Raw genomic sequence first — 26,883 nt, forward strand, 5'->3', positions numbered from 1 at the left:
TGATTCTTGTAAAACGCAGTGGTCAGCTTGCAGGGGGGACGGAAAGGAAGAAAAAACAAGAGACTATGTTAGGGATGACAGAAGGTGACAGTGGGTATATAATAAGGGTTTGCTACATACAACGTGTGGGATGGTTGAAAAATTCCAGCTAGAGGAAGAAACAAACGAGTAGGCTCAAGAAAGAAAACATTAAGAATAGGGTATTTTTAGAGGAGATTAAGTTATAAAAAAAGAGACTGAAGCTGGAGAGATGAAGGTTGCAGCTGGTGTGGGTGGACTCTATGAGGGAAGGCAGGAAAAGTGGGGTGAGGATGTCAGTGGTCTCTGGCTGACTAAATTTGCAGATGATTGCAAATTAGGAGCTGTCATTGAATCTCACACTGACACAAATGTTCTCCAGGAGGGGCTGACACAGACATACAACTGGTGTCAGAGCCATGGACTAAAACTAAATGCCAAGAAATGCATAATAGTGTCCTTTGGGAAGTCATCCATCCCTGGTAACTATCATATTGGCAACACACCCCTTTAGACTTGACCCAGTAGTCAGGGACTTAGGGGCACACATAGATAGTAATCTAGCCTTGGATCATCATGTGTCTACTATGGTGAGGAAATCATTCTATGTTGCATAACTTATAAACAAAGGTATGGCATCTAAGTCCAAGGAAGTCATTGTTCAACTGTATTTGGCATTCATCAGACCTATCATTGAGTACAGTGCCCCCTTTGGTATGTACCTAACCAGGCATATCCAACAACTGGAACGTCCACAGAGGTTTCTCACTAAAAAAATGCAGGGAGTAAGTAATATGTCCTATGCAGACCACCTCAAGGCCCTATCTCTGTATTCTGCCTCCTTCAGGCTTTTGAAGGGAGATCTATGCCTGGCATACAGGGCATTGTCAGACCTCACCCTGATGGACCTCCTGCATATCCACAAAACAAACACCACCAGAATTACCTGTTCTAAAGACTTAAACCTTGCCTGTGATATGAATAGAACCTACTGGAGAGATATGTATGTATCCCAGAAACTATACCATCTATGGAGCAGGCTCCCTAGCCATGTGAAGCAGAGTTCCTCCCTAACCCAATTCAAGTGCAACTTGGACAATTGGATGGGAAACCAGAAATTCATCCCTAGTTTGGCACCTATGTCTCTAATGGACAGAGGTAACCTGTAAATGATTCATCTCCCAGGCCCATGCTTACACTTATCAAGGGTATCAGAATTTGTCAGAGATTTGGGATGCATGACTAGGCTTAAAAAGGTCCTTCTGGTCATAAGCCTAGAAAACACATATGAACCTATACGATGGGAATGGGGGAGTAATAGATGCATGCTGTCAACCAGTCAAGAGGGATATCAGTCTGACCAAGAAGATGATTCAGATAGATCAGAGTGGCTAGTGATTGATACCACACTCTGCTCTGGTGCCTGATGGAAAGGGCCTACTTGACAAGCATATTTACTATTGACTTCAGGAGGGGCATGATAACAGCTTCCCAGTGCCCCATCACACTGTCATCCAGTACCCACCACCTCCTGCCACACTGATGGTTGGGCAACAGAAGTCAGTCAGTTAATCTGGCTACTTGCCTGTGTTGAGCTGGATTGGAACCCCCCCCCCCAAACAAGGCACTGTCACCCATCTCATCTACCACAGTTCCAGCCAAAGGGGCAGAAGCTTGCAGGGCTGGCTGAAGCTGACTTCCCTGTGTCTCCTTAGCTTTGTGACCTGCAGGAGGGAGACAGAATTGGAGAGGTAGCATTAGTGATGGTGGCTTGCAAATGGCATAAGAATTATAGTTCAGTGTAGTAGGTAAGTGCTAAACTGACCATACTGTGCTGCATGTCAGCTGTCTTCTGTGGCAGCCACCATGATTAGCCTCCCACTCTGCGCACCCACCATGATTAGCCTCCCACTCTGCACACCCACCATGATTAGCCTCCCACTCTGCACACCCATCATAATTAGCCTCCCACTCTGCGCACCCACCAGGATTAGCCTCCCACTTTGAGCACCCACCATGATTAGCCTCCCACTCCATGCAGCCACCATGATTAGCCTCCCACTCTATGCACCCACCATGATTAGCCTCCCACTCTGCACAGCCACCATGATTAGCCCTTCCTCTGCTCTTGCTAAAAGTCACAAGTATCAAAACAGCCATCTTACACCTGTATAGCTGAGGTACACAATTCACTACAAATCTACACTCCCACTTGCACATGCATGCTTGACAAGGCATGGAAATGTGCCTCAAGCTGCACAACTAACCAAATGTGCATGCAAGTCAGGAAAAGCATTAAAATGTGCTCACAGTTTCATAGGTATGTTTACAACCCTATGTGTATGTGCATGATATCATAAGCCTTGAATGGTATCCATAGTGTAATAACTTGACATCTATGCAGTGTCCCACAATATGTAGATAGACAAGCAACAGACAAAGTACATTATTCCACCTTGTTGGTCACTGCATCTGTCAGAGGATGCAGCCTTTATTAGGAACACTGTTCTGAATGACAGAAAAAAATACAATTACACTGAAAAATAGCCGCAACCACAAATACTAAAGAATTTTGAGCTTTTCTGCTTAATCTCTTGTTTCCCATTGCTGGAAATATTCAGGGTGGTATTGCAATGGGTCATCATGCCAGGATCTGCATTGCTCATTGGTATTAGTGATGCCAGTAGGCTCACTAAGCAGCTCAGCTATGTCATACCATGCATTCTTCTAATGAAATAGACCCTGGGAGGGTGACAGCATTCACTCCCTGAACTAGCTAGGCAACATATAGAGCATTACCTTGCTGTCCATAGTACAGCAGGCACCCTCTCTCCAAGAGATATTAGTATCAGTAGCCATCACTATGCATGTCCTGTTAAGCAAGATGGTTGCTTGAAAATCTGACTTCTGGGTATCAAGCAGTGCAGCCTAATGCAGCTGCAAAGCATGGCGTGCACACATGTGCATGCAGCATGCACCTTGCTCATGGTGTATTAGCAACATGCTGGTCATTATGGTGACAATGCACGTCACTGAATATAGAGATTCATAGGCATATATGGAACTCTTGGCTCATCTGCATGCCATGCAAACTGCTATTTACTTGCAGCTTAAGTGGATGGTTTGCCATGCTATAAATGCCAAACTGTGCACTGAAAAATGGAGCTGTAGCACCTATACAGCATTTTGTAGCAAATGACTAACAGCAGAGAAGAATAGCATTCTGAAGACACAGCATTAAGGAGTTATAGTGTGCTTTACAGTACTTGGGTATGAGGTGTATCACTGGTGTGATGTACATGCGAGCCCTCTTCTTGGAACTGAGTATACTGACATATAGTCATGTATAATAGAGCTCACATGTACTATATGTAGCTATACATCTACACTGCAGGTGATGGAGGACAACCCATTTCAAGTACTGCTTATTTCAATACTGTCCTGACTGTCTTTCACACGTGCTGTGAGCGTATGATTTAGGACAACTGTTATGGGCCTCCCATATATTTCTCAACAACATACCATAGGACCCTACTCTCACATGTTACTGCATAAGTGTCACCAGTTCCCACAATCAGTTATAATAACACTCTAGCTGCTTACCTTTATGGTTCTTTGTGTGGCATCCACCATGTTGTACACATGTGCATGTCTAGCCCTTGCAGTAAACTGGATTATCAGTCAGGTACCATGTTCACCATACCTTAGCATACCTGTGGCACAAAACAAAGCTACAGTCTTCAAATCTGCAAACTGGGTACTGTCCAGATCTTGCACGTTAATATCCTGTCCATGAAAGTCATAAACAGAAATGGAGATAAGACACACCCTTGGTGGAGTCCTACGACTTTGACTTAACATCACCAATGTAGACATTACTCTTACTCCTCAAATATGATTACTGAGTAGCAAACATTAGTGGCTCTGGGGTCCCCTACTGTTGTAATACTTCCCTCAACATATTTCAGGGTTCATGGACCTATGCTTTTTACAAATTTACAATTCACGCATACAGTTCTGGTGAACCCCTTGCTGATATTTTTATACAGAGAAAGAGCTGATCCAGTGTTTCATGGCCAAGATGGATCTTACATTGCTCCCCACTAATCAGAGATTCAGTTATTAGTCAATGTCTCCTTTCCAGAATCCTAGGCATATGCTTTGTCAGGAAAGCTGAAGAGGACAATCCTTCTGTCAGTGGAACAGAGAACATGTCCACCAGATTCAGGAGTTCCACAAAGTATATTTCCCACCTGTTAACAATGCCCTTGGTTGAGGTAAACATTTCTTCACCTTTACTGAGAACAGACTGAGTTATATCCCAGTTTCCCTCCTGAGTTGATGAGTGACATGCCATTATGCAAAACTAATTATCCATGACCAAACTCCTCCCACAGCCTAGACTTCACTATTGGCTTTCAGAGCTGCTGTCCTAATGGCCTGTTAGTACAGATCAATCAAATCTAGGGAGTCCCCCAGCTGTCATTGCATAAAAGACCTCTTTCTTTAAACTGACATCTTTTTTCACTGTTGGGCTTCACCAGCAGATCTTATGGTTACTGCCATGACCACTGTTCATTACCTTTTGGCTACAGCTCCTTCTTGCCTCAAGTACTGAAGCCATGAAGAATATCCATTCAGGGTCTATATCCCAGACCTTCCCATATTTGTGGAACCTATTTTGTAGGTTAGATCTGAAGTCATCCTGGGAGAGGCACTGGCTAGGCATCCCCTGGACATCCTCACTACAGATTTTTTTTTGTATTGTAGAGTGTTTCAGTTAAATTTTATCTGTTAGCTTAACAATATGAGGCTGTTTACTGACAAACAATAGCTCCCGATTTATCTTTATTATATGTTTCTCTGTTTGTTTGATTTGCAAATTGACTTAATTTTCAGCCATTACTCAAGCTAAAGGCATGGAAGTAATATAACACAAACAGAACTCTGTTGCAGGATGAGGGGCTTAGTGAACAGAAGAAGGGAATTAACTTATGTTGGATTTCAGGCTACTGGAAAAGTATCTCACAGCCCCAAATGTATGAATAAACAGTTGCTCTAAGAAATTAGTATTGCAGATAGTAGTTATGAATGTTGCTCAAGTTTCATGGACTGACCATATACAGGAAGAAGGCAGTGTAGAGTAAAGCCCTGCTCCAAAGAAACAATGAGCACTGACAGGTGCAACAGTAGATGATGTCTGTGTCCCCGGAATGGGAAAATGAACAAACAACTCAACTGTCTAAATACAAATAAAGGTGTGAGACATCATACAAAGTCCTTTTTATCACAAATGTTATACTATAGGAGGACATAAGAAGCAGAGCAGACAGCTATGATGTATGTATGTATGCAACATGACACAGCCCCCGACAGTGCCATCTGCAGTCACACTCCAGAGGGCATGGCAGGTGCCATGGTTAAAAGACATTAGCTACTGGCTACTCATCTGCTTGCAGACATGGCTGTCTGCTATCACAAATGATTGATGATACAGACATGCTCTGTGCACTGAATGCAGCTAATGAGATTCCATAAGCTGCAGTGCAAACTGATGGCTGTATACATGCAAGGTGTATTACTCTCAGTCTTGGAGGTAGTCTTGGGTGCTGCATCAGGGTGTGCTACAGTAGTAACAGTGATAAGGAGTCACTGTTGCACCCAAATCACCTGTTTCCTACTACATCTGTATGGCACAGTAATTAGTTGCAATTAAATTAGGTGCTGTGTTCCCATACATCACCCAGTTTTGTGGGCAGTGGGTTTACCCAGCTGGCAAATTAATAAACAGAATATTATAAGGTACAGAGGGTAGTGATGGCACAGTCTTAAGACTACATACATTTATGTTTTATTCTTTAATGAAAAGAAGGTAGATGTGACCCTGGACAGTACTTATTTATATTTTGTAATATAAGAACAAAAGGAGGTGGTGGTTAGAGTTTCAACAATATGAGTCATGGTTATATTTTAACAGAGTAAGAGATTATGAAAGGTCTATCCTAAATGTAAGCACTGTACTTCGCAGTCATGAGGGGATGGAGGAGATGACCGTAGAAATAAGCAGTCATTTAACATTTACTCAGTGAGAAGTGTGAGAATGGGGAACCGTAAATGTAAACATTAATATGTAGTGTACTTTGGGAAGTGTGTGAGTGTGTGTGGGGGGTGTACCTGCATTGCGTGTGCAATTCTACAGCAGCAAAGCTGGTTAGACTTTATAGCAGAAACTTCTCTTAAGCCACCAGTGAGTCCGCAGTAATTATTTATTGCTGCTGCAGTTTGTGGTGTGCAGTCAGTATATGTGCATTTGCAGAATAAATAGAATACAACACGCTGTGCTACATTTCTGCTTTGATGAACCCCAGATAGAGTTCCTTGCACTTTAAAACTTAACGTGGGATGTTCAGAAATGACAACACCTGTGCCTGGATACATTTTAGGTATGAAATAATAAGCCTTCAAAACTTGTGTAATAATCTATAACGCTGTCATCTTTTGTATGCAATGTCCATATGACAATATGCGCCGTCTCACATCAAGCCACATTTTGCAGACTTACAATGGATTGCCTCTCAGTTAAAACTGTTAAGCATTGGATGTATTATAATAAAGTTACCCCTTAAGACCTTTACTTACCAGATGCAGTGAATGCTAGCAAGCATCATACAGAAAAGTATTGTGGTCTGTCGATTTGGTTTCATTGTGACAGCCATGCCTAAAGAAAGTTAGGTCCACAAAGTTAACATTGTCATGCATCATGAAGCACACATTTTAAAGGACTGTTACCATTTTTAAATTAAGCCATAAATAAATGCATTTCATTCAGAGTGTCTGATCAAATAATAACTAACAGTACTAATGAGATAGTTATTTTAAATATCTTGCAGAAAAAAGCCAATAAGAAAATACAAATATATTCCTTAATCAGCTATAGGCAAGGATAGTTAAATGCCATAATGAAAACATAAAACTGTTTATTTGGCTGGAGTGAGTGTTATCATTTACTGGAAACAGTTTAACTAATCATTATTAAAACACTGCAAAAAAGACTAGTCAAACAAATGCTAGGGACACATTTTTCACACTTGGACAAGTATTGCCAAAGAGTCTTTCTGTCTCCTCTGAAGGTGAATTGTATACTGTGTAACTTTAAGGTAATTAAAATCCATGTGGGATTAAAAAAAACAGCATGTATGAAAAAAAAAGGGTCACATGCAGATTCTGATACTGTGTGTGTATGTATGTGTGTGTGTGTGTGTGTGTGTGTGTGTGTGTGTGTGTGTGTGTATGCATGTATGCGTGTGTGTGTGTGTGTGTGTGTGTATGCCTGTGTATGCTCGCATCTGCACACACTGGGGAAATTGTAGTTCCCAACAGCTGCTGTATCAGAAGAAATAAATCATTGTAAACCTGCCAAACCTTTACTGTTTTAGGCAATTTAAAACATTTCTTATAGTTGATAATGTATGCATTTTCTGTAAATGTTATGTAAAGTTTACATACTGAATCAAGTTGGCCTTGCATTTGAGTGGCTGGACAAACAAAATAACACATCTGTCTACATGCTCTTTTACAAGGTTCATAGGTTCATAGGTTGGTACTAGGTTATCGGCCCTAGGGCCTGTACAAGCCTAGCCATAACAATTCTCTGGCTATTTCTTCCCACAATATTTCCTTCCCTGGACCCCTGTCTAGCAGGGTGACTGATGTGATCCCTGGGGTAAATTTCCTATCTCCCATCCAGTCATCAAGGTTCCTTTTGAAGAGAGCCAAGGAGGCACTCTGCTTGACATGTATGGGCAGTCTATTCCAGAGTATGGGGAGTCTCTGGGTCAGGAACCTATCCCTCCAGCATGTTTTGTTCATTGTGATGACAAGGTTTAGGTTCCTGTAGCGTGTGGCACTGATGGATTGGGATTTCTGTAAGTGTAGCATGTCCAACAGCTCTGAGTTTGACATGGCCTTGTATGTTAAGCAGAGATCGCCTCTAAGTAGACGATAAGTGACAGAGTATAGCTGGAGTTTTTTTAGTCAGTCAGCATAGGGCATCTTCTTTAGGCCTGTGATTCTTTTAGTGAGGTGTTTCTGAGGCCTTTCCAGTTGTTGCAGATGTCTTGTGAGATGCATACTAAATGAGGCGTTGTACTGTATGATGGGTCTAATGAGGGATGAGTACAGTGGGACAATGACCTCCTTTTTTCTGGATGAAAAGCCCTTAGTGATGAGGTGTGCCTCATAGAAGGATTTTCTGACTGTTGTGGTGATGTGGTTATCGAAGGTGAGACTACTGTCCACCTGTGTTCCTAAGTCTCTTATCAGACTTTCAGTGTTTAGTGTACTGCCACCTATGTGGTAATTCACGGGTACATGTTTTTTTCCCAAAGGGGATAACTATACACTTCTTGTCATTGAGCTTGAGCCCGTGGCTCTGGCACCAATCATCTGTTTCTGTAAGGTCCTTTTGTAGAATATCCACATTATTTGGGGCTTCAGTAATGGCTCCCAGTTTGCAGTCATCTGTGAACTTTGTTAGCCAGAGTCCCTTAGTGTTGGCCTGTACTTCAGAGAAGTAGATGCCAAACAAGAGCGGTTCCAGGACTGAACCCTGAGGTACTCCACTTGTCACTTGTCTGGAGCTGGATTTGGAGTCGGCTACTTTTACAGTGTGGGTTCTGTCAGTAAGCCAGTTGGCAACCCATCAAGTGATGTAGGGATTGATGCCCAGCTTAGTAAGTTTATCTATGATTCCTGAGTGGGGGATGGTGTTGAAGGCCTTGGTGATGTCCAGATAGGCTGTGTGGACCACCTTACCTTCATCCACGGCTCTGGAGACTGATTTGAAGAAGTCAATCAGTTCAGGAGACACGATCGCCCCTTCACGAACCCAAACTGTGTGGGGTCCAGTGTTTGAAGGTTGCCAATGTCTTTGTTTATAAGTTCCATGATAATACATTCCATAGCCTTGCAGATCAGGCTCATCAGACTGATGGGATGGTAGTTCCCAGGATCCAAGGTGGATTCCCTCTTGTGGAGTGGGATAACTGTAGCTGTGCGCCACTCAGTGGGCACAAAGCCTGAGGTGAGGCTATGATTAAACATGACACTTAGGTGAGGTGCCAGTTCATTTTGTAGTTCATGTAGTACACAGCCCGGGATGTCGTTTATTCCCATAGATGCTGTAGTCTTAGCTTTGGAGAGTGCGGTTTTTACCTGTGTGGCCGTGATTACTGGAATTTGTCAATCTTTCGGTATTGAGATGAGCCCTTTAGGGGGTAAAAGGGAGGTGAAGTTGGCACTGAATCGATCTTCCAGGATATTGACAATGTCCTTGGGATCAGTATATTTACTGACATTCTGTTGTAGCTCAGAGCAGATCTGAGCATTACCATTTAGATTCTTGACATAGCTATAGAATGCCTTGTGGTTGTCTTTAGAATCTTTGGCAATTTTTATTTTCGTAAATAGCTTTTGAGGATTTTATGAGGGATCTCAGCTTCTTACTGAGACTGTTAAGTGAGTTTTTTGCATCCTGGGATTTTTCTCTTTTCTGCTACGGTTTCTTCCTTATGTTGTACAATTTGTTTATGACAGGAAACCACCAGATTGGCTTCCTTTTTTTGGAGGAGAGCATCTTGGTTCTATTTGGGATGGCATGATTCATGCACGAGTGGATGTGCTCGTACAGTGCTTCAGTGTAGGATTCGGCAGTCAAACTTTCCACTTCCATCTGCATGGGTGTCATGAAGTTTGTCACTTCTAACTTGAGTAGCATGAAGTTGGCCTTGAAGTTTTTTATGGATGTTTCTTTACTGGGGGGGGGGTGGGGGTGGGATGTGGATGTCAAAGGTGATTAGCTTATGGTCAGACCTAACCAACGAGGGGGTGAACACTGATGTGGAGTATCGATTTCCCTTGTTGGTAATGACCAGGTCCAGGATATTGGAGCCCTTGGTGGGACTATGGATTAGTTGATCCAGGGCGTTGGAATTTATGAATTCCAAGAACTGTTGGGCAAAGGTGTTGGTACACGAGTAGTTTTCCCAGTTAATGGCAGGGTAGTTGAAATCACCCAGTATTAGGGTGTTTGGTTGTATCTTAATATTTTCCAGTATGTTTAGAAAGGTGTAGTGAGTAGCTTGGGGCATGGTGGGGGATCTGTAGCAAGCTACAATTTGGATTGCAATTTTACCTAATGTTAGTTGCACATGGAGAATTTCAGATGCATTGTGTTGGGCAACTAGCCTGGTGGTGTGAATATACTTGGTGAATATGGACACTCCTCCACCTTTAGTGTTTCAGTTCTGTTTTGGTGGCCGAAAAGTGAGGTAAGAGTTGTAGCCTGGTATTGCACGGGTGCTTTCTGGAGCCTTGAACCAGGTCTCAGTTACTGCACAGATATCGATGTTCTCCATTTTTAGGAGTGCCTTGAGAGAGTGCATTTTGAGGTTTAGACTTCTAGCATTGAATAGCATTACCTTCAGATTTTGCATACATGTACTTGTTATGGTGGTGGTTTTGTCCTTTGAGCCTTGCCACACAAATGAGTGCAAGTTGTAGACAACGAACTGAACACGCGTACTGAACATGCATACTGTAATCATTTTTAATACTTGCTTTAATAACTTCATGATCTATTCAACTCCTTGTAGTAGTGGTGTCAGTGTGAGGTATTAGTGTTTTGGAACTTTGTATTTCTTCACACAAATTCCTTCCCTAGAGTGTTCTCTGAAGAAGCAGCTTTAGCAGTAAGACATTAGTGATCTGGAGATTTTATTATATGCTGTTTTTTTCCTCCACTTCTGGTAGTAGCTACTAAATAGCCATGAGATTATACAATTGGTTTAGAGCATCTGGTTTCTAGTTTTCTTCTTTATTAACCATAGTGGTAGAACTTCTATCTTTTATTAGTGCACTTGGTGGCTAAGGGTGTTGAGTCCCACTGACACTGTTTAATAAGGGACAACTACAAATGCTCGCATGTTATTAGCTTGCAGCACACCTGCTCTAAATGACAAGTGCCCTAGCTTCCACTATCCTGAGCCTACTTAGTTACCAAGCCCTCCAACCATTCAACCCTGCTTCACTGCATAGCTCTTCCAGATCCCTGTCTGTAACCATAAAGCTCCCTTCACGTCCCTAAATCTAAATTTCTCAATCGTTCCTTAAGCCTAAAATTCCCCAAGTGCTGTCTAACCATAAATACCCCATTGGTTCATAAACGTAAAATTCCACTCCCACTCCCACTCCTTAAACCTAAACCACCTGACTGCTCTCTAAGCCTGAACTGTCTCACTTCCTAACCCTTCCCTAGTTGTCTGAAATCTTAATCTGAACTCCCTCTCTCTCTCTCTCCGTGGCTGCCACATTTAACTTGCTTGAACATGGCAGCTCCATTCTCTCCATATAGTTGCCACCAATGCCTGAACATGAAGTCAAATTTGAATGTGAACCGCCACATCTGTGAGCTACAAGATGCCTGCACACCCAGGTGTAAGACACTGGTCTTTCAGCACATGGGGCTTAGCAGCCTGTAAGTAGACCCTATTAAAACAGTGTAGTTTTAGTGAGCAGCCTTCAGAACAAGGGCATGAATTGTTTCTTACATCTTCCCATAGCTTTCTTAGATTGTGTCTAAATATCTATAGTAAGACATAATAGGGTATATTTCTTTTATTTTGTTGTAGATTAAATTGAGCAATACTGTGAAATCAGAATCCAAGGATGTCAAGTACAAATCACACTTTTAACGTCTTAAGTACTTAAGGTTCCTTGACTTGATGAAGTTACAACTTAATATGTTTTTGACAAATAACAAGTAAACAGTATACGTAGGAACTAAACTTTTATGTTCTAAGTGATCTAATCCACTATGACTTTCTCATAGAATGTGTGCTCTGTGGAACAAACACATGGCTCTATACTAAATAAGACCTTACTAGGACATAGTCATTCTACACCATTTAGACTGCCTTTGAAACCTATTTATGACGTCTATCATAATGCAAGCACATTTAGCAGAAATTAGAGAAGTAAAATACTGTGTGGGGAAAACAGAAAACTGAGGACCAAACACACTAAGCAAGAATGAAAAGTGAGGAAAAATTTAGTAGCAAAGTTTATGCTTGAATGACACAAGCTGTATTTAAAGAGACAGATACATATCATAATAAATCACAGAATAACATCAGTAGGGCATTAATTAAAACGATATTAACATAGAAGGGCAGCAAGCATAAACATGTCGATGCTTTAAGCATAGTAGACGTAAGTGAAGGGATAGGTGCAACCTACTGTAGTTTAAATCAAAAATCAGCTAGGAGGAAGAAAAACACTTCAAAAGTGGTTAAAATGAAATTGGAAGGAAGACACAAAAAGGAGAAAAGAAGCTTCAACAAAAATATGAAGTCTGAAAATATTACTTGTAGGAAACCACATGAGAATGTAGAAATCATAAATGTCAGGGCTAAGGCCAGCCATAGTTGTTTGGAAATAGATGATAGAATGTTAAATGAATCCCTAGTTCCATTAAATAAGTTAAGTTTTAGGACTTCTGGTATGGCACAGAGCAGATAAATACCTGAATATTATGGCTCCCTAATAGATTACTTTAAGAAAAGTCACACAATCTAGAAATACTGCTGTTAAAATTAACATTGAAGAGGAGTGGGGTTTGATGTTAGATCCATGTCCACAAGGAAGAAAAATAAAATTAGAAAAGAGAAAAATAATTTAAAACAAAATCTACTGGAGAGACAGATTTGTCTCCTAGAGGCTGCCTCATCTCTGGAATAGACTTCCCATACATGTCAAACAGAGTACGTCCCTGACCCTCTTCAACCGCAACCTTGATGAGTGGATGGGAAACCACACATTTGTCCCAGGGGTTCCACCTGTGTCTCTCACTGACAGGGGTGACAGATGCTGACTGAGGTTTCTTTTTGGGGGATAAACTCTTGGCTAGGCTTGTAAGGGCCCTAGGGACATTAGCCTAGTAACCTCCTGTGATCCTATGATCCTATCACTCTTGCCAAGCAGGGTGAATGAAATATCTTCCGCCTCTGGGACACATTAGATCAGCAATGCTACCAACCACATTGAAGTTACGATCAGGGATGTCTTCCTAAAAATTAAAAAGTGAACCCCAAATTGGAAAATTATATAAAAGAGAACAACAGGATCTTGGGGAAGTCAGTGAGGAAGTGAACCAACATTTAGAGCTAAAAGAGACTCTAATCCAAGAGAATGAAGTGTAAAAAACGAAGGCAATGACAACAGATGCCTGAATGGATCTGATGGAGGCAGCCCTGTGTGACCACAAAGACTGGGCAAGATGAAAGGACGTTCACTTTGCTGGAGTGATGGAAAACTTGAAATGGAGAGACTGTAAATCATTTATGCAGCAGCAATTAGTCACATGGACTCAATTGCCAGGAAAAAGGAAATTATATTTGAAAGGGTACACAGGACCATGTGGACACTGGGCAGAGGACAGATTATAGTGAGATTTACCACTTATATCCTAAGGAAAAGATCCTTTTTCTTTTATGGAAGCCGAGTCAGCAGTGGTTCTGTGAAGATGCATACATTTTTATTGATCAAGACTACTTGGCATAGAAAAGAGGAAGAAGACCTTTGTTTATAGCACCACAGAGGCTGGCAAAAATAAAAGGAGTAAGGTTCAAAAAACTTTATCTGGCTATGATGCAGTCAGTGTGGGGTCTATATCATGTTGTCGAATGCACGTGTCTGAACGACATAATATCAAACTGGGAAGTTTGAAATGCAAGATGTTTGAACACACAGAACAGTGACTTTTTTCCCAGGGAAAAAAAAATCGCTGTTCTTGTACAAAAACAAAAAAAAACACGTACACTTTAAACTTATACCACACCCCTCTACTTAAATATACCAACTCCAACATCACACCACAGTAGAGGAAATAGCAAAGCCATAAAAACGGCCCGCAGATTCTTTTCCCTGGGAAAAAAAATCAGTGTTCCACAGCTTCGCTATTTTCACATTTCAAACTTCCCGGTTCGATATTATGACGTTCGAACACCTGTGCATTCAACGTCGTGATATAGACCCGTCAGTGTGGGCTAGTGGTTCTAAAACCTATCAATCAGTGGAAGATGCAAAGAGGGACTATGACATTTGGGTTCAGACCACACAAAGAGGAAACCAAGGAAGCACTAACTGGGGCCAAAGTGCAGAAGAGCAAAGAGTTCCCAGAGTGATAGATACTGTAAACACAGGGTTCTTTTCAATGTTAAAAAAATACCAAATGCTTAGAGATAGGGCAGAAACAATGAGGAGGATATGACAAGAACAGAAGCATATTCTGGATCAATTCAAGAAAATTTTCATTCTTATGATCTTGGATACTTTGTGATTATTAACTGCGTTAATTTTAATTTTTGCATGTATATAAACATCTTAAATCTGCTGGCCATGGGTTGTGTCCTGTTAAAATAAGAGACTCATCAATGCCATCCCATATTGCGGGGTTTGACAGCTTAACTGTCATTAGATTACACTTGGTATGCTTCAGCAACAGGGGATATTTTTATACACCTAGAGCAGGCCAGTAGATCCTAGTTATGTACTGAATGGCTGCAAGGTAACCTAATGATTTTAACTTCACAAAATTATTGTATTATGTTTGCAGATTTGAATGAATGTGATTTACACTTTGGCATGGAGGATTTTTTTTCTATATGTAAATGAAGATTTTATCTCTTCATTTTTTGCACCCACTTAATCACGATAATTAAAGCTATGGGTCACAGAAATGATAGTGGATAATAAGTATAAACATGGTGGTTTGACCCATGGGTGGGGGTGAACAATTTTGCAGTGAGGAAATCTGTTCAGTGATAACTGCGCTATGAGGAAAGCAGATATGTGTAATGAATAGCTAGACTGCCTGACTTTTACGTTTAGCAAAGGTTTTGTAAATATGAGTAGCAGGAAAGTTAAATTTGTTACACTAACAACATTCTTCATTTCTGACCAGACGTAAGAGATGAGTGTGCTCACATACCTACACAATCAATGGGCACATTAAAAAAGACAAGTATAAGTGTAATTTAGAAGGCGCACTTATGATAGTAGGAGACAGGGCCATGACTATGGAGAAACAAGAGGTGTGTGAAGGTAGAAGGAAACAAAGGTATAAAAAAGAGAAGAAAAAAACTGCTACAAATGTTAGATTTAGTAGATGGATAGAAAATATGGGGGCATGGCAGTGGAAAAAGGTTTTACATACTACACTCACAAATGGGACAGTTGGTCAAGTGTCAACAAAGCTTACTTTTTAATGAAGCACAAGAAAATTTCGAAGAAATTTGCAGTTGGGCTACTGCTTCACTAAGACCATGATCCACTGCAAATGCAAGTGGATATAATACAAAGGGGTGGGGGACAGACATTGGACGTTCTCTGTCAGCTGGTTAGATAATGGGTTTTGTCATCGGTTTAGAAGGTAGGATTATGTAAAGATAGAATTAAGAACCAGAATAAAAAGAAAAATACTTGTGCAAGTGTTAGAGATAAAAAGAGTAATAGAAGAGTAAGATGGGGCAAGTAAGAGAAAGGCAATTGAAACAGGAAGTGCTGGCAGAGGAGGAAAGGCAGGAGTTACAGGAATTCATTCAGGCAGTGTAAAGGGAAGACGATGAGAGAATCTGACTGCAAGGAATATCTTTAGCGAGTTTCAACACACTAGAATTCCTAGGGTTGTGAGGGCTTTTGTTACTCGTTTATGACAACAAGCATTTGGGATTTGGAAGGAAAAATCTTGGAAATAATAAGAGTTGAAGGGAAAATTTTGAAAGGTTTTGGGATTCCTATCATAATTTTTAGAGAAGAGAGCTGATTCAGCAAGGTGGTGAACAAGAAATAGAGTTATTTTTTGGTGGGAAGTAGGCCTGCCAAAGCTAGATCCAGATATGGCCCAGCATCTTCTCCAAGAGATCTGTGAAGATGAACTTAAAACTGTGCTGTCTGAACAGAATAAAAATAAAATACCAGACAGAGAGGCTCCACATAGACCTATGGATATTGGGAAAGGACTGAGTAATACAGTAGAAGGAACAATTTAATAAGATTTGGAAGGGAGTACAACCATGTAATGGGGTGATTTTTTGACCTAGATCTAAGTGGATTTACAGAAGGAAGAAAAAAGCATAATAATACAATTAGAACATTAATAACTATATATAATGCTAATCAGATGGGGAGAAAGATGGGGTTATTTGCATTAGATGCAGAAAAAAGATTTTATAGAGTAAAATGGGATTACCTTTTTAGTGTTGCCTAAGACAGGGTTTCCATCTCAGTTGGAAGAACTCATCACAAGAGTTTATAAAGAAATCACAGCACAAGTTAAAAAAAGCTGTCACAAATATTAGGAATAAGAAGAGGCATGAGCAAGGATAACCACTATTCCAATTATTGTCCACTCTTTAGCTAGAGCTTTTGATGACCAAGGTAAGACAATTGGATATACAGGCCTACATGTGGGGAGATCAGGAACTGCAAATAGCTCTATAAGCAGAGGACATTATTCTTAACCTTATAATCCAGAAAAAGATCTTGGTAAGCATTGGAAGATGTTTAAAAGATTTTGGAAAATATCATGATACAAAACAAGTGAGACAAACAAAGGCAGTGGTGGCACACTTGGAAAAGTCGGGAAGTTGGGAGGTTAGCCAAAAGCAGTAGTGGGAGAACAGGGAAATATAATATTTAGGAGTTTGGCTTAGAAACACATATGAAATATCAAGAGAGAGAAAGTTCAGGAAATTATGGACCAAATCCACACTAGTCTTAAAAAGTGGGATCTTTTGAACCTATATTTAGAGCAAAAGATCCAGATTATACATTGTCATGTAATTGTAGACTTATTATATGTTGCTCAGGCTTTTTGGGGAGTACCAGAATAGAAAGATTTAAATGAATCTTAAGAAATGGGTAAAGGATTTTATAGGGGGTCCCACTAAACGTACAGTAAGTTGGTTCAAATTAGTAATACTCAAAGAAAATGGAGATATAAGATTACCAGATCTGGAAGGATACTTTATGTATGCACAGGTGTCCATGATGACCAGCTTATGGCTGGTAGACAAGGAGGAAGATGGGTGGATCTAATAAGAGAAGGAATGTTTGGATGAATGGAAAAATATTTTGGAAGGTATTTGGGGTAAAGAATCTCAGAGAGTAAGTGATAGATGCAGTCTATAAAGTAGTAAAAAGAAATTTCCTAGAGGTAGATTTGAAACATTGGAGACAGCCCCTAATGATTACCACATCAGCGGCAACCCCCTGAGCACACAGCCTGTGGTGAGATACCTGGGTACTCAGGTTGATAATCTCACATTCGACCATAATATAGCAGCAGTGGTAAGAAAAGCCTTTCACTTGGTTGCATCCAGAAAAAAGAAAGTTATTACCTCTCTATACTACTCCCTCATTAGACCAATAATTGAGTATAATGCCCCATTTGGCATGTACCTCTCCAAACATCTGCACCACCTGAAAAGGCCACAGAAGTACCTCACAAAGAACATTCATGGCTTCCAAAACTTGTCCTATGTAGACAGGGTCAAATCACTGTCATTCTACTTGGTATCATACTGGTTGCTCAGAGGTGATCTGTGCCTCGCCTACAAGGCAATCTCAGACCCTGCCTTACTTGAGATGCTCCATATCCATAAGTCTAACTCCTTGAGCATTACCCACTCAAAAGGCCTGAATCTAATATGCAATATCAACAAAACCTGCTGGAGAGACAGGTTTGTCTCCCAGAGGCTGCCCCATTTCTGGAATACACTTCCCATACACGTCAAACATAGTACCTCGCTGACCCTCTTCAAGCACAACCTTGATGAGTGGATGGGAAAACACAAATTTGTCCCATGGGTTTCACCTCTGTCCCTCAGTGACAGGGGCAACAGGTTCTGACTAAGGTTTATTTGGGGGGGGGTAAACTCTTGGCTAAGCTTGTAAGGGCCCCAGAGCCATTATCATAGTAACCTCCTATGATCCTCTGATCCTATGACAGCATGTAATACCTATAGGTGGGTTTGATAGAAAAAGTGCAGAAGAAGATGCAGGGATGGGGTGGAGGGAACTTCACGCACAGCTCAAATATTGGAAGCATGTAGTAGTAGGTGGGAGGATGAATACATGGGATGAGGCTACCAATTATAAGTTTAGGTTTCAATATATGGTTCTAACAGAAGAAGGGAAAAGAACATAGTGGATAAGGGTTAAGGAGAAAAAACCCCAGAAATGATAATATCTATAGGAGAGTGGAGGAAGAAGGGCTATTAAAGCAAAGGACTGATTACTTGAATATATAGAGCTATCAAAGAACAAGATAAGAAAGATGCCACAGGTATGGAAGAAGCTTGGGGCAGATACACAGGAAAGCAGATAGACCAAAAACAGTAGTTACAGATATGGGCAGTAGTTAGGCAAGCAGCAAGGCTGGGAAAATTTAGAATCTTTGTGTGGAAATGCTTGTATACAGTACATATTTTTTTACACACCAGAAAACTTTCAGTATTATATCCAATTGTGTCACAGAATTGTTGTATATGTGCAACCCAGCAGAGGTGGGACTGGAAGCACATTTTTTGCAGCTGCCTGGGATTAGACAATTATAAAAGAAGGAAGGAAGATTGATTTTGTCTCTAGAAGGGAATGGAAAATCTCTGATGGAGCATAGACAGTTATTGGGTAGGGACATCAGCTAACTGTCCATAGGTGGAAAGGAACTAGTTGTGGGACTGATTTTATTGCTGAGTCAAAAAAGTCTTTATTAGGTTATGGAAAAAGAACAAAAAATAGACATTAAGCATTTTTTATTGTCTTGTGAATGTCGCAATTTATTGGTAATAAAAAGCTGATAAAAAAAAGTAAAGATCTGATGTTGTTAATCTTCATTCATTCATCACTGATGGGATGCCGGTTCTGTCCTCAGAACCGAGCTGACCTTATACCAAGCTCGTGCCAGACAAAAACTCTTGAGATAAGTTTTTACCCATAGTACCTTTCTCCCTGTTACTTAGATCTCATTTGCCACATAGCCGTAAAGCCATGTTCAAGCCAGCTCTCAGCTAAGTTGATCATTTTCTGATACTTTGTAGAGTGTGATAAGACTTTTTCTTGTTATTTTCTTAAAATTTTATCTATCTTTGTTTGTCTCTAACTTTACCCTTCCTGGTGACTCTTTTCTTAATTACCTTTCGGTAATCTTAGTACCATTGGTGGTATGGCCTTTCTCCCTACCCTTGTGGTAGTTCTTAAATACCATTACTGGTATTCCTTTTCCCTTATATAAAAAAACAAAAAGAAAAAGAAATAGAAGAACTTTATCTTTATAATTTTTATCTAACCTATTATTTTTCCATGTGTGATTTGTAAAGGTTTTAGTGCTCGTACATTGAATGAATGGAAAAACAAATTAATCCTGAAGGGCCTTCTTACGACACCCTTTGCAGAGGCTCTTTTTGCATCAGAGGGTTCTCCCCTCCTAAGAAGGAAAAGAAAAGACCACATTCTCTACCCTCTTCATCTTCTGGTGATTTGGCAAGCCTACAAAGTCAAAAATACCTAAAGTCTTCGGAGCCGAGGCCAGCCTCTTCAACACCAGCCTCAGTTCCGTTAACTACACTGATGTTGTCAGCACCTGTTATGGCACCGATATTGTCTACAGCACCGTCTCTTCCCAAGTTGCAGATTGCTTCACCCTCTTTGGTACCAAGTGCCACCACTGCACCAAGCATGTTTTCGGTGCCCATGATTACGACCCCTCTGGTATCTCAGCCTCCAGTAACTACTTCCACACCCATTTCGGTACAGAGTGCTTTTACTGCACTGAATCTATCTGTGGTACCCATGTCTGTAATAGATGTTCCACTGCTCCCCATCACCAAACTTGAGACAGCGGTGCCGTTTGACACCATAACATGGACCCGAAACTCCCTGTCAGTGGACACTTTCCTGGGACAGATATATAGCTCTTCCTTAAGCAACCAGTGTCCCCATCGGGGATATCCACTAGATCCACCAGGAGCCTTTCTGAACTTGATGTGGTGCACCTTGTGGATCAGCTGCTGACAGCCAGGGGGATTCCTACACCCTCTAAGACCCATCCTCCTGTCGGACATGGAAATATTTCTCCATGGACTCCATCCTACTCTCCTGCTTTGACCTCCTTGCAGGTTTCAAAGTCTTTGACTCCGATGCCTCTTTTGGTCCCCACTACTTCTGTGCCACTAGTGGACCTCACTGTGGCACCGGAACTGACTCTTTGGCCTTCAGTTCCTTCAGAGGCAGGTCTTTCTCTGGTTCACGGTTAGGCTGCAGTCTCTTTGGTGCCAAGTATTGTCCCGAGCCTGCCTACAGCTCTGTCCGTGGCACCAGGAGTTCTGTCGGCACTGACTCTTCTTGAGGCTTCTTTCTCGGGAAGTGGGTCCACCAGAGCGGGGTGTGACCCCATTTCTGAGGTTGTCCTTCACAGTTCCAGGCTCCCATCCCTCTTCAGGTGGACCTGCTTTCCGGGCAATGGGGAGAGCACTTGCTTCTGGAAGCAAACCACCAGCGTTGGAACCCTACACGTCCCTTCTCCCTGTGCTGCAGCTGTCACAAGCCACTGATTTGAGATAGTGGGCATGACAGCCTCAGGAATCCCTATTGCAGGGTGCCCGTTCTTCTGAGTCCCCCTCAGAAGTTCCCACTGAAGAGGTGCCATGGAAGAAGTTGTGCAAGAGGAAGCACATAGACTTCCCAGAGGAGTCTCTCACAGAGGATATGGATTACAATGAAGACGAAGGGTCCCCTTGGTCACCCCCTGAAGATGTCTCCTTTGGAGGCATCCTTGAAATGTTGAAACAGGGGGGGTGACTGGAAGCACAGCAACACTTCCTCCGAGGAGTTTGTCTTCCTGCAGGCCTTTTGTGCCCATCCATCTACCTCTTGGGTGACCCCTACTGCAAACGAGCTAGTCCAGCTCATGGTGCAGCACCCCTGTAAGACTCCTGACTCCATTGAGCTGATCCCTCAGAGACCAGATAATATTCTATCTCCCCTCGAGGAGAGCCCATATTGGTCTAAAGGTTTACCAGTAGACGTTATGGTGGTGGTGGCGGCCACAAAAAAGGAGCTCGCCGAAGAGAGCCAGACTGTTCATCTGTGCAACAGGGAGTCCCGAGCAGTGGACAGATTGGGAAAGTGAGTTTTTGCTTCATTGACCTTTGCCATATGGTCCTTGAACTATTTGGCACATTTTATGAGGCTCCAAAGAGGCTTAATCTCTGAACTCTTTGAAACTCTATCAGGACATGTGTCTGATGAGGTCCATGACAAAGTTGTCTCGCAGCTCGCAACCCTGGAATCCATCTCAAACCTTGTCTATGAGGTTAATATCCCATGCAACTGAAGGGGCGGCAAGAGCTGTGGGTTCAGGTGTATTATAAAACGCCATAGCTGGATGGGTCTTTGTGATTTTATGGACCCGTTTAAGTCTTTCTTCCTGAACACTCCAGTTGAAGTGTCTTCCATGTTTGGCCCAAAAGTGAAGGACACTCTAGCCAGGTATGAGAAAGACAGTAAGACCCTGTCTACCACAGGTGTATGCTTTTTCACCCCCCCCCAGTGTTCCTTCTCTAGGAATCAGAGGAATGAAAAGTTATGACACAAGAAGTCTCAGGGTCCTTTTTGTGACACACATGGTGAGTTCACCCTCAGGGACAGAGGGGGTAACTCTTCCAGAAGACACTCCTACTGAGGCAGAGGGGTCCTGCATAACCAGGGACCCAGAGATTCTTTCTCTGGGCAGTCCTACCAGCACTCCTGAAGAGCAGCCCGATTGCTTTACTCTGGAAGCAGTTGGGGGACATTTCTCTGCACCACACTGCCTGGCAATTTATAACTACCGACGATTGTGTGCAGAAGATAATAATCCAGACACTACCACATCCCCTTTGACTCTTACCCGAAGCCACCAAGACAAATCCCTGATGTCCCATCCAGTCAAGGGAAGAAGTACCTCTAAAAATAAAAAAGCTGTGTCAAAAAAGAGTCATCCAAGCAGTCCCACCAGATCAATGTGGATCTGGATTCTACTCAGGGTTCTTTTTGGTGCCAGAAAAGACAGGGGACTGAAGACCAATTTTGGATCTCAGCATTTCAAACAAGTTTGTTACCCAAACGAAATTCTGGATGGTCACGGTTCAGTCCATTCTCCCTTTTTTGGGGAATGGTGATTGGATGTGCTCCATGGACTTTCAGGATGTGTATTACCACATCAAAATGGACAACTGCTCTAGGAGGTTGCTTTGCTTCCAGCTGGGAGCCCATCACTACCAATTTTGTGCCTTGCCTTTCGGACTCTCTACAGCCCCCAGAGTGTTCACCAAATACATGGTGGTAGTAACAGCTCACTTGAGACTGCAAGGATTCTGGGTGTTTCCATATTTAGATGATTGGCTCCTTACTGCACCTACCTATCCACTGGTAACAGCCCTGAAATACACTCTTTCCCTGGTAAAACGTTTGGGAATTACAATAAATTGGGAGAACTCCAACCTGACACCGACCCAGTCCATAGAGTTCATAGGAGCAATATTCAACACCTGCTCCTGTGTAGTCTCTCTCCCGGACCACAGATTACAACGACGGAGGCTTCAACTCCAGATGATACTCCATCAAAACAAGGTTTCAGCACGGGAGGTCCTCCAGCTCCTAGGTTTGATGGCAGCTTCTATACCAATGGTGCCTCTTGCAAAACTTCACATGAGACTCCTTCAATGGCTTCTGCTATCTCAGTGGTACCCAAATCATCATCCTTTGTCCTTTCAGATTTGGATAACCAATCATTGCAAACATGACCTACTTTGGTGGATGAGGCCAGAAAATGAGCTTTGGGGCTGCCCCTTCCATCCTCCTCACCCCACAGCCACTGTAACCATGGATGCTTCCCTGATAGGGTGGGGGGACATTTTCAGGGAATGTCAGTCCAAGGCATGTGGTCCACAATAGAGGCCAACCTGCATATCAATGTTCTAGAACTGAGAGCAGTGCTTTTAGCATTGCAAGCATTCCAGTCTATTCTTCCTTCTGGGACAACTGCCATCCAGTCAGACAACATGTCAGTAGTCTGGTATATCAACAAGCAAGGAGGAACCAACTCCTATCCCCTATGTTGAGAGGCCATGAGAATTTGGCAATGGGTGACAGCTTCCAACCACTTTCTGACAGCAATGCATATTCCCAGGGATTCCAACGTGATTGCAGACAAACTGACTCATGAGTGGTCCCTCAATCCGTCCATAGCGACAAAACTTTTCAACCATTGGGGCCAGCCTTGTGCAACCTATTCACATCTCTATCAAACACAAATGCAGCAACAACTTTGCCCTAATTCCCCCGCAGGGAGAGTCCCCGAGGGACGCTCTTACCCACAATTGGCCCATGGGACTTCTGTATGCTTACCCTCCCATCCCTCTGATTCCCCAATTCTTGAAGAAAGCTCTCTGGTTGAAATGCAAAGTGATCCTCATAGCTCCTTATTGGCCTCGACAAGTATGGTTCACCTTTCTTTGGTTTCACCTTCTATGCCAACCATGAATTCTGGATCCAACTCCAGACCTGATCTCTCACCCCCACAGGTTGAGTCTCCCAAACTTAATCAGTCTCAAGCTGGCAGCTTGGTTTCTCCACTTCTGCTGATCGCCAGGTAGAATAACCTTTCCTCCCTAGTACATAATATTATTCTGACCTCCCACAAGCCATCCACTAGAAAACTTTACTTTGACAAATGGAAGAGATTTTCAATCTGGTCTAAGCAGAGAAAACTAGATCTGTACTCAGTCCCAGTTGTTATAGTACTACATTATTTATCAAATTTCTTTGAAAAAGGTGCTACAGCTTCTACTATACGAGTCCATCTAGCTGCTATTTCAAACTTCCATAATGGTTTTGGGAATTATTCTTTGATTTCACATCATCTATGCAAAACCTTCCTAAAAGGAGTCTCACATATTAGACCTCCAATTAAACTACCTGTCAAACCAACAATCTTTGACACAACCCCCCCTTTGAACCTGCAGCAACTTGTGACATCAAGTTTTTATCCTGGAAGTCTCTTTTTCTGGTGGCCATCACATCAGCTAGGTGAATTTCTGAGCTTGATGCTCTATACATAAAACGGCGCTATTTGATCTTCCACAAGGACAGAGTATCACTCTGGACAAACCCTTCCTTTCTCCCTAAAGTAATTTTGAATTTCTCCATTAATCAGACTATTGACCTTCCATTTTCTCCCTGAATTTTTCTAATAAAGGAGAGCACTGTCGGCATTCATTGGACATGCATAGACAGTTGAGATTCTATCCGGATAGGGCAAAAACAATGCGGAAATCAGATCAACTGTTTATTTCCTTTTTCTGGCCCTAAAATGGAAAAGTCTGTGTCTAAACTGACCCTTTCTAAATGGCTCAGAGATTGTATACTTTTCATTTATCATCATGAGAAAAACCTATACCACAGAAAATCAAGGCTCACTCCACTAGATCTATGGCTACTTCTGTGATGTTCCATTTGAGAGCTTCTTTGGATGATATTTGTGCAGCAGCAACATGGGCTAATCCTTATACCTTTATAACCCATTACAAATTGGATTTGGTCTCTAGAAGGAGAGCTTCCTTTGGCTCAGTGGTACTCAGGAATATTCTTCCATAAGAGCCACCCAAGTGACACAAGGTAGCTGGGGACTCTGTCCCATCAGTGACGAAGGAATGAAGATTAAATACATCAGATAAAGAAGTTATGTCTTACCATAATGTTCCATCTGTGTTGTTGATCTTTATTCATTCATCACATCCCTCCATCTTTCCCCCTCCAAAGGCTCCTGGGGGTACTTTGGGTCCAACTGCTGAGTTAGGGCACTTGGGCAGAAACTGCCTTTGCTTTACTGATAATGGCCAAACTTGATCTGAGGTACCAGAGGAAAGGGTACTATGGGTAAAAACTTAGCTCAAACGTTTTTGGCTGGCACAAGCTTGGTATAAGGCCGGCTCTGTTCCGAGGAAAGAACTGGCATCCCATCAGTGATGAATGAATGAAGATCAACAACACAGATGGAACATTATGGTAAGACATAACTTCTTTTTTCCAATAATACCAGGTGGATATTTGCACCAAACAAGAAAAAAGAAATCAAGAGCATAGATTTATATGTGAACAGTACCTTATATCATGAAAACAGCCCATCAAAATCTGACAGGGCTGGAACTTCTGACTGAATATCAGCTAATTGAAATATACAGCTTTTGTCAGTATGGGACTGCGGTGCAATGGCATTGGGAAATATGCCCTTTTCCTCATTGCTGTGCAATCACAAGATTGTTATACAGAATTAACAGGGGATTTGGGGGTACAGGAGGCTTGCACCCCTGCAAAACATTTTGTTCTTTTGTCTTTCAATTCTTTGTGGCTCATTGTTTAGTTTTGTTGGCATTTAGGTGTCAATCATTGTAAGATCAGCAGTTTGCTTTGTTGAGGGAAGGTTATGCTTCCATTCATGTATGCCAAGTATGAAAAATTATGAATGTATTTAAAGGTATACCATGACTTGTAAAGGGCAGTAACAAGTTTGGCTGTGTAGCACTGGGACAGATAATATTCTTCAAGGTGCCATAAACAAAATAGCCAAACAGTTATGCAGTCTTTTGGAGTGTGTTTCCAATGGAAATATGAGTTGCTTTGAGATTTTTTGGGGAGGGAATCATTATACTGTCAGGTTTAATCAAAATATATGATAGACAAATATATACATCACGAATATGGACATTTTAAGAGGCTGGAATGCTATTACAACTCCAGATATTGGGATAGAGGCACAGTTATTGTATATAAATGGTTTACACCTGACTATAGCAGGTAAAATACTAGTTGCAGGTAAGATATCAAAAGGCAGCATAATCTTACATCGGTGCAGTTATATTAAAGATTTTACCCATGAACATATGTAACGTAACAAATAGGTGCCATTGCTAGCTGACCATCAGGTGGAAAATTATATTGATAAATATATCATCACAGAAACATGGTTTAGAGAGCTTGACCTGTGGCCATCTTTTCAGGTACAGAAGTGGCACATGAAACAGTGGAGGTGTTATGCTACTCACCAGAAATTACTTATGGTTTTAGAATATTACTGCTTTCAAAAGTAATATCGGGTCTTCTGCCAGCAAATTACTGGTAAAGAGAAAGTTGTGTCAAGCGATAAAAAACAACAAGAGGAAAAATTATCTTAACTATTGTATGTCTTAGATATTATGTGTACCCTCACACATTTGTTTTGATTAGTGTGATTTTCTTCAGTCTTTAGTTGAAAGTGGCCATTTAGTTGCTAATGTGAAAACAGACATTGAATATATAGGAAGTGAGGCTGACAGCAAGGTCAATTACACATTTTTTGGCAAATTATATGAAGGTAGAGGCTTATCTTAAAACTCTACATTGCCATAAAATGTTTGATAGGAAACCAGCCACTGATAGATGGAATTTGTTAAATTTTCAGGTTTAAGGGGAAGAAAAGTTCTCACAGGTTTCTAGAGAAAGAGAGAGTGAGAGAGAAACAGAGTTACTAGGACCACTAAAAGAAAACTGAGCAGCCTAGCCGAGTTTCCCAAGAGCATTGCCTGGTTAATTGACTTGTACAGATAAATCAGTAGGCAAATGGAGGCTGAGGGAACCAAACCCAGATACAGAAAGCAGCTCATTAACAGCCCATAGCCTTAATTTTCTGTGCTATCTGCTAGACTAAACCTTTGTGCTAACTGACAGACT

The 26,883-nt window shown here is 41.7% G+C and overlaps 1 protein-coding gene across 2 annotated transcripts in view; it reads right to left on the minus strand.

The window, feature by feature from the left end:
* The window catches only part of SEMA4A (semaphorin 4A), a 1,666,552-nt gene that overhangs the window by 66,159 nt on the left and 1,573,510 nt on the right, over positions 1–26,883 (minus strand). The window contains exon 15 of one of the 2 annotated variants that reach the window (XM_044079755.1): positions 6,658–6,736. The exons of the other annotated variant lie outside the window; for it this stretch is intronic. Coding sequence (XP_043935690.1) covers positions 6,658–6,736 — 79 coding nt within the window. The remainder of the gene's footprint in view (positions 1–6,657; positions 6,737–26,883) is intronic. 2 annotated transcript variants of the gene reach the window in all.

Source organism: Protopterus annectens, chromosome 8.part0 (assembly GCF_019279795.1).
Source record: "Protopterus annectens isolate FY-2018-M chromosome 8.part0, PAN1.0, whole genome shotgun sequence".
NCBI lineage: Eukaryota > Metazoa > Chordata > Ceratodontiformes > Protopteridae > Protopterus > Protopterus annectens.